General features: G+C 35.9%; 1 protein-coding gene across 2 annotated transcripts in view; it reads left to right on the top strand.

Moving 5' to 3' along the window:
• AKT3 (AKT serine/threonine kinase 3) overlaps window positions 1–12874 on the top strand; it is a 139652-nt gene that overhangs the window by 15355 nt on the left and 111423 nt on the right. Inside the window, exon 2 of one of the 2 annotated variants that reach the window (XM_031059112.1) lies at window positions 101–175. The exons of the other annotated variant lie outside the window; for it this stretch is intronic. Within the exon in view, the coding sequence (XP_030914972.1) occupies window positions 101–175 (75 nt within the window). The remainder of the gene's footprint in view (window positions 1–100; window positions 176–12874) is intronic. 2 annotated transcript variants of the gene reach the window in all.

Below are 12874 nucleotides of genomic sequence, written 5' to 3'. Positions count from 1 at the left end.
TAAAGGAGAGAAAGGCTTTCAAATGCAATTCAGCTGTGCTTACAGGCTCAATGTCAAGGAAACAAAATTTGGTTTCATTTTTGTTCTTAAATATTTACAGATAGTATTTTTATCCCATTTACACATTCGATGTTGGTGGAGCTCAGTTCAGATGCCTTCCTCTCATGCACTGGAGGTAAGGCATCTATCTTTAGTCTGTCCTGCAGAGCCTGCACAGTCACAGATTTGCTACTTCCGCAGATTCTGCATCTGATTTATTGTGTAATTAGGTCCAGATAGGACTGTAGTTAAAACCAACAAATTTTGTCAGAGGTTGTCCATTCTGTCAAATTCAGAGCAGACTTCAGTTATGTTACATGAAAAAATTAATCCAGCACTCTCCAGAATATCTCTTCTCCTTTTGTTTCCATGGCCATTTGCTCTTTTGGGTGCATGGCAATTGAAATTTCTGCATCCCGATTGTAATAATGTGCTTCTGGTAATATTGAAGGCAAACTTAGAAATAATGTCTCTGGCAATAAAAGAAGTGAAAAGACATTGTGTAACATACTATTTCAAGTTATGTGTTGCCTAGAGGTTTGAAATGCAGTTGTCCTTTGCTCACTGCTAAAGATTTTTGCTCAAGAGTCCATAACAATAAAAAATCTTCAAGAGCTAAAAATACAGGATTACTGTATTCTTTGACCTGTGGTCAGAGAGTTGGCAGGAGTTGCCTTGTATTGTTTGTTCAAGGTTTGTTTGAAGAGAACAATTATAGGATGATCATTAAAAATATTGACATATTTTTCAGGAGCAGAGGATTAAAAACACATCTTTAAGAAAGAGGATTTTTTAAGCATTAGGGTAGATTCCATTAAAGAAAATAGGAACAAAAAGAAAACATTGTTTAAATCTTAATTTGAATTCCAGTTATTGAGGAAGTGGTTGTTTGTTGAAATTGTGCGTATTTCTGTGCATTTTCATTGTAGTGTTTAGATACAATACACTACAAAATCTAATTTAACATGATCTTGATTTCTTAAAAAAGATAGGCCACCCCTCCGTGTAGAAGATCTCCAGTAGGATGAGAGGAGTCCTTGGTGGATTTTTATCAAAGACTGTATGAAGACCTCATCCCCCCATTTTGATGCACAGTCAAAATCAATCTGGACATAGAGGGCGATAGGACTAAGAGGGCTTGCCAGGTTGATAGCCTTGAGTGAGTGATTCTCTGGTATTGAGCTCTGGTTTGCACAGATGAGAGTATGTGGGTTCCCACAGTACAGCTCTGCTGAGTTTATGCCAGTTTTTTTGCTAAATTAGTTCTGTAATAAAATTGGAATGTTTCAGTCTTTGTCTTTCTGCTGTGTAGGGTCAGCACGCCTGCGTTGTTTTGTCCTTGTCCCTGATTGAACTTTATTCCTTTCATAGCTGGTTTGAGATGTTGTTTTGGGAATTGCCTGTGAAGGAGGACTGGCATTTCCCTCCATTTTCCCTTTGGATGTACTGCTGGGTGTAGTCACTCATGCTCCTCCCAGAAACTGTTTAAAGCAAAATAAAATTTCCCCTCCAGACACACTTTTCTTAAAACCTAGGTAATAATTAATTTTATGATGTTTATAATATCTGATAAGGTGACTGTTATCAATGTTGTACCTATGATGACAAAAGAGTGCTTCCTGTATAAAAACTGTTTATTAAACAAATGGAGAGTTGCAGTGTAGATACTCTTAATAAGATAATGGAGAAATGTATCACTTTCTCATAAACCTCACTAAGTTGGGAGAACTAGTACAGTTGTCCTTAGTTGTAAACTACCTACTAAAATAACTAGATAAGTGCAAAAGTACCAGTCTGCATTTCTAACAAGGCCGCCAATTGAGATTATGTATTGACACATTTTTATTTGACTTAAAAATGTAATAGTGAAAGAAATTTTGAGTGTTAGAATGGTGTGTCCCCCATTTTGACGTGGACTCAAAACCAAAAAAGTCCATGCATGCTGTTTATTTTGGGTGTTCTTGAAAGCTTCAGTGATTATTATATACAAAGTAGTCCTGCAACTTAACAAACTTTATTTGGACCAACTTTCTAACAACATGTAGTCTAAATTTCCCTGCTGATCGTTTTTTGTACTGCCATCTGTAGATGTGAAGCACAATTAATCACTGTCCTCCTTATGAGACTCGCATATTTTAAGATGATTATATTCCGCCTTCCTCTTACTCCCTACCATTTTCTCTGTTCCAGGATAAGCCTCGTTATTTTTAGTGTTCTTCAAACTTGGTATTTTCTTAAAAATAAAAAAAACCTATACAGTCTGGTTCTCTCAGGACCTTTACCAATGTAGTGGCTCCTCTCTTAATTTTTTAGTCCTCAAAATTTGTAAATGCTGATATTTTGGAGCTTTTATCTTTGCTGGATAAAAAGAATAAATTCTTATTTTAGTTATTTTTTCCTTGATTTGCATACAAAATCTTTGTTAATACATAGCATAATATTTATCTCTTATGTTATTTGTCTTTTTTGTAACATCATTGCATTGCTTGTTCTGCACAGACAATCAAATTCCTAAATCTGGACTATTGTAAAGAGCTCTTGCTGTCTCGGCATCTCCATACGTGACTGACTTGTAACTGGATGATAATTTTTTTTAATCTTTACAATGTTTATCTTGCTCTTTATTATTCTGTATCTGATTTGCTAAGAGCATCCTTATTCCAAAGGTGTTTTATTAAGATGAACTGATCTGTTCTGTGGGGGTTTTATATTTTGTTGGCAAATAGCTTTTTTTATTATACCCAAATAAATGATCTTTTCAGAGTGCCTGTGACTGTCAGCTCACTGATCAGCTAAAAACAGAATTCAGAGAGTGAGAAATGGAGGATTATTCTTCCTTCAATCATTTAATATGTTAGAAAAAAAATTGAAGGCTTTTAATGGGTGGTGACATCAGAGTGATCGAGGATATTTTGATTGTTCTGGGAAGCTGGGTGAATAACCTTCATATACTTTTTTTAATCTGTTGATTTCCATCAACTGTCATACTGTTATTATAATCTTATCTTTTATTAACACATCCTATTATATTTAAATTTGCCCATGACTTTTTTTGTGCTAAGGATTTTTAGTTTGTTTGCTTTAGTATGTATTATAAAGAAAGCTGAAATTAGTATATGACTGTGGTTTTTTTAATATTTTAATATTTGTTTCTATTTTGGGTGTTTTAGTAATTGTTAGTCTTCTCTGAAGAGACAGAGGACCTTTTAAAATCAAAATAATGTATTTTTGTGATGTTTTATTCCCTGAGAAAATAAAATATTTTTCTGTTTGCTTATATAAAGCTTACTGTTTCCACCGGAGGAAAATAAATATAGTGATACTCTGAACTGTCACAGGTGGTGAAGGTACCCTGAGCAATGATCTACAAAATCTTCGAGCAGTGATCGTTGCAGAAATCTTGCTTTGATAAAAGATTTGGTGGTCTTTGCTTGTGACTCCTACTGTCCATTGTGGGAGGATTACAAATTCTCTTTAACAGTGAGTCTGTGTTTAGGTGGGATGGTTATTTCTGTGCATTTACTTCTATTTGAGAAGTTTTCTTTCAGGTTTGTGCTAGTGCTAATTTTAAAGAGAAAATACACATAATATATATTCCATGTTGCTTTTTCTTTGTCTGGGGATGTGTGGGGGTTTTTTTGGGTTTGCTTTGGTTTTTTTGGTATTGTTTTTCTTTTTTCTCATTCTTGCTTCCCTGTTCCCTCCCACATTTGTTTGCATGAAGGGGCTCTCTGCTGTAATAGGCTTGGGCATAGAGTTGATCCAGCAGAACTTTTCTGCTACTGTGGTCTCCTTGGCCATTCCTTTTGTTCAGGCAGGTTGGAAGTGTGATTATATAGGAAATAAACTTCTGAAGGGCTTCCCCCCTTCCCTTTCCCTCGCCTCTAGCAGAACAGCCTGTCTGTGTTCCTAAGCAGTGGGGTGCGAAACCTTTCCTGCATGTGTCCTGGCCATTCAGGAGATGCACCTCGTTTTTTTGGGAAACTTGTAGGCAGTTTTCTGGCTGCCCTCTCTGCCAGATAGCTCAGATTTTAGAGCTTGGGCCAGGTAATTCCTGGGAGAGCAGTCACACGTGGCTGGCTTCTGTAGCACAGGAGTTCACCTTGCTCCATTTAGCAGGCAGCGACAGACAGACCGCAGCACCTGAGGCGACTGAAGAGGAGATAATCTTCTTACAACCCAGAACAAATCCCTTGGTGGAGGAGGATTCCTCCAGGTTCTGCCCTATTAAAAGGTGGGGATTTCCTGCAATGGGTAGGCTTTGCTCTGACAAGACACCTACATTAGCAGGAATTTGCACAGCAGTTGAGTCCTAAATGCAGACATGTGGAGAGGTTTTGATTTTTTTTAAAAGAAAAAGTTTCCCCCATAAAGCAGTAATTTCTGACATTACGTTCACAGCTTCAGACTTTGGGTATCTACAGAAATGTTTGGGATCCCAGCCTCCAAGCCAGACCAGCCAGGTGTAACTTGCTGTTCACAGGTGCCCAATATATGGGTGCCTAGGGATGTGCAGCCAGCAGTAAACTCTGTGTCGGCTAGATGCTTGTCCTGATTTCCCTTCTTGCTTCTCCCAGTCCCAGCCCCCAGCTTTGCCTGATCTCCATCATCTAGGGCTTCAGACAGGATACATTGGTAAGCATGTACTTTTGAGGGCCTGGATTATTTTAGAGATGGCAAGTGCCATGTAGTGCTGAACTGAGCATATGAAACCTGGTATGGTTTTTCTAGGAAGTTACTGTACATTTCCATGTAGATTTCTACTTAAATTCAGTGCACTCTGTCTTCTTGTGATACAGTTTTGTTGTAGCATGGGATTTCACACTCCTTTTGTAGTTTTAGACTCACGTTCCCTACTTATTAAGCAAATTGGGTGTTTTAATGTGGTCCTACAAGTGCTCATTAGAGCTATTTTTCCAACAGCTGATCATTATTTCTCCTTTTTTTATTTTTTAAATTTCCTTTTTTTTTTTAAATTTGAGAAAGCTAGCCAGCAGAGATTTTTTTTTCATTTGTTCTGTGTAAAGTAGCAATTTCCTTTTCCATTCTTTGTTCTTACAGCCCTTAAATACTCAGAAATTTTTTTCAGTTGCTGCAAGTAGACTAAAAAAGTTTCTGTCTCTTTTATTTTTACCTTATGGATGTAGCTGGATGCTTTGTTTATAGTGCCAGACACAATAAGGACTCCATAATCAGCTAATGCTTTTCCAGATGAGTCAAGGGTTTTGGGAGTGTGAATCAGCTTTGAGACCTATTTCTTAATTTTGAAGTCACTTGTCTGAGAAGCATAAAACACAGAAGTAGAAGAACCAAGACCACAAACTTTGCTGATAATGTATTTTTAAGTTTTCATAAACTTTTTAAAAATCAAATTGTTTTTATTGCATATGAGTGTCCAGTGGCCCAGTTGGCATTGTTTTCAGCAATCTAGATGATGCTTCTATTTAATGTGTGTTTTGACTGCATGCTGTGTAAATGACTTTCCTGCATGAAAAAATCTTACATGAACAGTCTTTTTGCAGTTTAACATTGTAGATTTTTTTTCTACAGAACATAAGCACACTGATACAGAAAGCATCACTGAAGTTGTGTAAAATGGTGCTACTGGAGGAATTTTGAATCCTGACCTAATTCACTTTAACTTTGCAGTAGCAAATTTTGCCTTTTCTGCTTTTAAAACTCATTTTGATAGGCATAATTTCTTCAGAAGAAATGTACAGGAATGTAATGTTTGCTTAATGGTATATTAGGATTGTGTTCGTGAATTAGTACACTTTCACAAAGTACAAATTAGAAATTAATTATATTTTCAAACATTCATTTGTTTTATCATATCTGAAAGGTTCTTTGCAGTTTGGTACAAATGTTGGCACTATGAATATGATCCTTGAATGGAGAAATTTTTCATACTTAGGCTGTAGTACCTTAATCTTTTGCTTTGCTGTCATTAGATTTAGATGACTTGCAACTTGATGGAAGTGTGGTGATAGACACAGATAGGAGGTAAAATGCTTACTACTCTTGTTGTCAATATTTGGGGTGGAGAGGAGACCTGGGTAAAGACCTGTGAGTGAAATAATTTCAGGTCACATCAGAAGTGCAAGTTGTGTCTTGTATTTCATTAAAGGAGTGTAAGGGAAACTGATAATAGCTATTAAATATTTAATGTATCTGTAATGATAAAAAATTTGCTAGTGAATACATTAAAAAATTCATTATTGAGTTTCAAATATTAAGATGATGTTTGTAAGACCAGACAGGAAATATGTTTAAATACCTGAGAGCTCCCCTAGAAATTTGTAGTATTGTTATATGTGAAACTGTGAGCATATCTTAACATTTCACACATACAGTGAAAGACTGCATAGATAAAAGTCCCAAGGCCTGTCGAAATTGACTCAAACTCTGTGATGTCAGTCTGTAATGTAACTGAATGCCTGTGTTCCACGGGAGGGTTTGCCTGCGAAGGTCTCCGATGTCTGTGCCGAGCCCGGTTGAGATGCATTTGAATCCCTGCCAGTGTATTTCTCTGGTGTGTTGCAGCCTTATTCTTACAGTGGTACTCTTGCCTTAAAATTACAGATTTCCAGATGATACAGTGCTGCATTTAAAATACACATACTTTTGGAAATTGAGGGTGAAAAGTAATAGCAGAAAATGGAACAAAAGCCTGGACCTGGCAAACGAGCGCATCCTCTGCCTGGTGCTGGATTCCTTGGGGCTCCTTAGGGACACCTCCTGCCTCTGCCTGCTCCCTCTCATGGATAGAAGAGCCACGTGGCCCCCTGCATCTAAGCAGAGTTTTGCTCGAATTCAGTCCTTGTGACCTGTGCAGGTGGCTGCTCATAGAACTTTAAGTTGGTGAATCTGTTTCGGAACCTGAATGAGTAAAATCTTTATTAGTAAATGCATTTTGTGTTCTCTCTCTCTCTTTTTGTCCCTTCTCTCTCTCATCACTAGGATGTTGAAACATCAATACCAGAATTTTACATCCCTAAGGGTAGGGCTCCCTGTTTTTTTTCTGAAGATACTGCTCCCCTGCTGAATGTATTAACTTTTTGTGGAGTCTGTGATGTTTACACCTCAGAATGTCTCTAACTATTCAGGTGCCTGAGTAAAGAGTTAGGGTCTGCCCTCAAATAATATGGAATTATGCTTATGTAGCTTACTCACAAAATTACAAGGTTATGTAATTTTTCACGTGCATAGTTCCTTTAATGTTGAAAATGGAAATTTTTAAGTCTACTGTTCACATAATTGCAAACTCATAGAATACAGAAAAAATAATGAAATGTTCTTAAAACTGTGGAGAGGACAACTTATTGCTTACTTAGATGTGTGAAGGAATCTCAGTATGTTGGTAGTGTGTTTTCTAGAAATACTGTTGCTCTAATTCAACCCACCTTGAGAACTGGAAATAAAAATCTTGATGCGAAACACACTTTCACAGCAGAAGAGTGCAGGTGCAAAATGGAAAAGCAAGCATTTTTTCAAGTGGCATTGATTGTTTTCTGTGCAATATGTAGGAACACCAGAATATTTTTAGATGCAAAAGATTAAAAAATTATCCATTGCATTTGTGATAGCCTATATGTTTGGGTTAGTTATTTATCATTTGCAATATCCATAAAGCTATCTTAAGCATCCTAATTAGGTTTCAGCTTTTCAGAGGGAGGCTGGGAGGCTCTTGTGCAGTTGTGGCATGGTGGTGGGGTGTGTGCAGCACAGCTGCTTTCTGATGTCAGTCGCTATTTCAATGACATGAAAGTGGGAGAGGAAGAGCAGACAGTTTAAAAGAAAAAAAAGTGTCATCAGTAAGCAAATTATTTTTGCCTGTTTTGTTTTGATTAGGATATGAACTAACAAATAAAGTCTGATTGCTACAAAAGAAATTACATCTGGAGGGTTTAACTGGGGCACTTTCAGAAACTTTTTGGTGAAATGTGTCTTTTTTTGCCCCCGTGCTGGGAAAAATCTGGATTGTCTTTGGCAAAAATCTTGGTAATGCACATAATTCACCTGGCCTGCAAGCAGAGCAGAATCCTTTCCTCTCAGTGCTCTCTGTTTGTTTGGATTTTGGTTTGTGCTGTGTTCAGGGACACTGGAAGAATGATGGCTTTCCTGTGGAAAGTGGGAGCAGCTACATGGATCCATGTGTGAGGTGCTCTTGATGAGCAGGGTGAACATTCCTGAGTCTATTTCCTCCCGCTCTGGGCATCCTTTGGCTATACTGATATACTGTGGTATCCTTTGGGTTTTTCTTTTCTTGAATTTTGTAGATACAAGTTGGAACACAAAAAATTTCTACTGATCTTTTATCTCAAAAGTGTGAGGTGAAAATTGTTTCTTGAAAATCTTTCTTAGGATGGACTGACTGTTTCATTTTGGGTATGCCCACCCTGGCATATGGGTTTTGTGGAAAGGCAGGAAAAGTAAATATGTGGGCATTGGTAGTGAAGGAACTTTCTGGGTTTTGTTTGCTTGTTGTTCTCTTTAAAAAAAATATTGGAAATTATGAAAATTTTGGCGGGTCTTTATATATTAAAAAAGTGGTTAATTGAAATTATGAAATAGGTCTTTGGCCACTAAAAATCTGGACAATATTTATTAATGGTTGTCATAAGATCACTGATTTGAAAGTGTAATGATTGTTGCTAAAGAATACCAAATAAAATTTTATGCTACCATTTAAAACATGATTTACATACTGACTTTGGTTTATTTATTCATACACTTAGAGCAGTCTGAATCACAGTTGGTTTTCTATGGCTTTTTATTGCATCTCTTTGTTTGACTGACCTGAGAAAAAGGGAATTAGATGATGATGGTAAACATTAAAATTTACTTTTAAAAAAATATATAGATATTATAAGCACACACAATTTCAGTTAAAAAATAAGTTTGTTAAGAGGATATGTGTACTTTTTATATAGCACAGCTATTTTTGTGTTATCTTCAAAGCACTCTTCAGGAAATAATACATGCCTTTGTGAGGATTTCTTTTGAAGGTAGGTATGATTTCTGAGTGTCATCTTCTTCAGAACATTCCCAAAGAGATGTGAATCAACACCTGCCCAATTGAGGGCAAGGAACAGCTTTTCTGTCTTTATACCTGTGCTCAAGTGTTTGGAGGCTGGTTATAAAAAGGTTAGAAAAAATATTGTGAACTCCATTTTATATTTCAGGTAGAAACACATATTGGTGCCTGATTTTCATACCAGACTTTTTCTTCTGTATGGGAAACTTCATTTGCTTGCATCCTACATGTTGTGAAATATGTAGGATGAACACTTAAAAATTAGTACTGCTGCCTGCAGATGGTCCAGTTAGTTTGGCTTTCAGTGTTGAGGACAGTTCCCCTCAAAAAAAGAAAAACTACTTGGAATTATAATATGGGATTGAGTGAGCTAAGGGGTGGGTGATATTAGTGGTTTGCTGCTTTTAGCAAGCTTGTCTAGACAGTATTTCTTTTATATTTTATGTGTGATTTAAAAAAAATTATTTACAGTACAGCTGTACTAATGAATTTTCACACGTTATTTTTCTTTTTGTGTTGAACGTATTTTCAATGTTTACTTTAAAATAAATTTTCTACTCTCATATTGCCCTGGAATTGTTTGATGCTATAGAAATTATGTTTGGATACGATAATGTTATACTATAATTGCCCATTATATTTTGTATACCAAACTATACAGTAGCAGATTTAACTAGAAATATTGCATAGTGGCACACTGTACTTTAAAGTATAAACATTTATAGAGAAAAGTAGCAGATGGTAGAATTAAAGTCCAGCATCCTTTCCCCCCTTTCCCCACTCAATTTTTTTTCTTTATAAAAATAACAAGGACTTTTTCTTCTCTTTTTTTCTTTTCCTTTCCCTTTCCCCTTTCCTCCTTCCTTCCAATTAGTTTAAATTAATTATGGTATCATTACACACAGGGTTAGGGTTTGTTAATTCAATTAAATTTTTAAATTTTCTTGTCTGTAATTTAGGGTGGGTTTCTCTTAAGTTTTGGCTTAACCTTTATAACTGGTCAGTAAAACAGACCATCACAGGAATAACTTAGCCATCTTCAGAATTGTTGGAAAAATGTATTCCATTTTAGTGTTTCCTTATGTGTGTTCATGCATATATAAACATGATTTATACTACCTATAAAGGGCAGTTTTGACAGTGATAGGTACCTTCCTCTGAGTTTGGAGGAGAAAATAATAAATTATTGAATTATTTGTTTTACTGTTTGTGGTGACATGTTATGTCATGCTACCTTAAGAAGAAGTTGGTTGTAACCATTGTTTCACCCTTTCCATTGAAAGTATTGGCTTTAGTTGTTAATTTGGTGCAAAATGAATGGCTTTATAGTATTGTTCCTCAAGGAACTCTAAATACAAGCCTTCAGCAGTGATGTAACCTCTTTCTCTTCAAATGTTTGATGATTTTACACTGAAGTACAAATTTTCTTCAAGGAACTCTATACTGATGTGCCTAGTATTTTTAAGAATTGAGGAAGTATAGATTGTAAAATTACTTTGGTTTTTATTATTTTTGTTGATACCAAGCCTGAAACTTTAGTGTTTGGTGATAAAAACATTGAGAATGTTGATGTGCCTGTATTAAAACAACTTTATAGTTTTTTTCCATAGGTAGTGATTTATTGGGTAATATTTTAGAATTAAGAAGTTGTTGGAATAAATTTTTCAGATTTTCTCTAGCTATCACAACAAAATAAGTCAGATTTGTGAATGACATCCACCCAGAGTGTTATGGTTTGTTGTGAAGTAAGTCTTGACCTTCTAGTTTACTCACCAAACCTGGCATTTTAATGGGTTCTGTTAGCTTAGGTTAAATAACATTGCTTTTTGGTGCCATATCCTTGCAACTTTCCCCTTATATTTTATGCAATATAAGGCTAATTGGAATGACTCAATTCTCATCATGCCCATGTCAAGCTTAAACATAATTCTCACTGGTTTTTCTGACCTGAGGTGACAACTGAAAGGTGAGCTCTTCTGTTGATTCAGTATATTCAGATCAGCAGAGATTCCTGATCTGCTCCAATTCTTTATTGTAAATGAATCACACCATGTGTTTTTTTGGTTGGAATTAATTCTTTTCAGGTTATTCCTCCAAATTAAGGTAACTGGTATTTCAGTGTTGCTGATGTATCCATTCTTTGCTGTATAAATATTGTCTTCGTAGCATTTTTGTACTTGAAAAGGTAATATTAATTTAAAATTAATGGTCTTTCTTATTAATAACCACATATGCAAAAAAAGGAACATCTGCCTTCCAAATGTTATTCAATGATTGTAATTAAAAGGTTAAATAAAAGCTGAGGCAAGCTTTGAATTTTGAAGCATTTGCAACAGCTAGTAGTCTGACTTACTGCAGACATTTTTGTCAAAGTTGAAAAAGTTAGAGCTAATTAATTTCTTGGGAGACATATGATGAAATTGTAGGTGTGATAACATATTTGAGTAACATATGGTCGTTATGGGGCACCTTTCTAATGACTGAGCACCAAGTTAAATATAGACTTTCCATTTTTTCACCACTTCTATTAGTGGTTCTTTGTTACTACAATTTAAACTCATCTTATTTTCTGTCACATATGAAATAGGATTCTCTATATGTTTGTAGGAAATTTAGAAAATATTGCCACCACAGTGCTGTACCTTGGTGAAATTTACTGAGGAAGACAGTTCATCTGTGGCAGCCTTTTGATTTTTGTGGCATTAATTGTGATTATGTGCATTTTGACCTCTACTTTAAAACATGTGAAACTTGCCACAAAATGTTTAGATGCATGTCCCCAAAGTAGGAGCATAAAATATTTTTTAGAGATTGGTAGAAAATGCTCGTTTTACTTTAATCAGCTATTGTAATATATTATGTCATAAAAAGGAGGGCAGAGGTATTTTTGGAACATTTTCTGATTCAGTCTACATAGCCCTAATAAACTGTATTATGTTTCTTGAGAGGCAGTTCTGCTGTTCCTTAGGAGGCTGTAAATAAAGATTGTCAGAGAGTAAACAAGTGTTGTATTTTGTAATTTAAGTAATCAGAAGCTTTACCTAGTTTTAAGTTTCATTTATTTATTATAATAATCTAGAGCAAATTTCAAGCTTTGTTATTTCAGTGTCAACAATCAGAATGAGAAATTCAGGACAGAATAATTTAGTGGTGGTGACACATGAATGAGGAAGGAAATAAAAATGTTTCAGGTGAAAATGAGGAACAAAATGAAAGGAAAAAGGTGGGGTGGTTTTGGGCAGGGATGGAGAAAGTAATGGATACATGAGAAAGCTGCTCTTTGTGGTGGGAGAAGATAAAGGATGCATGTTGATGGAGGCTAAGTGGGAATTGTCTTCTGAGTTGAATAAGAATTGTTTTGCAAGTCATGTTTTTTTCTGTATTTCAGTATCAACTGAAATGCAAGCTGTGGGTTGGCTTTTTTTTCTTTTTAATGAAAATGACAGTTAATTTGGTTCTAAAGGAGCTCTATTGCTCAGAAATTTTGCCTTGCTGGAGAGGATGCTGGATTATCACAGCATCTGAGTTCAGAGTAGCTGCAGCTTCAGTTTCGAAGCTTTGTCATACAGCCTTCCCTGTGGCTACGGAGCAAAGAGGGTGTGGAAGGGATTTTAGCTCCTGCTAGGAGCATGGTAGCAATTATTATTTGAATGTGGCCATCTATTTCTTACAGGAGAGTGAAAAAACTGTGCTGATACTTAGAGAAAATCTCATACTGCTGGGAAAGAGCAAATGGGGGATTGTGTCTTGGTATCTGGGGTGTTAGTGGAGAGGAAAATGGCCTCAGGAAGACAAGAC

Source organism: Geospiza fortis, unplaced genomic scaffold (assembly GCF_000277835.1).
Source record: "Geospiza fortis unplaced genomic scaffold, GeoFor_1.0 scaffold41, whole genome shotgun sequence".
NCBI classification, from domain to species: Eukaryota; Metazoa; Chordata; class Aves; order Passeriformes; family Thraupidae; genus Geospiza; species Geospiza fortis.
This window is presented reverse-complemented; position numbering and strand designations above follow the sequence as displayed.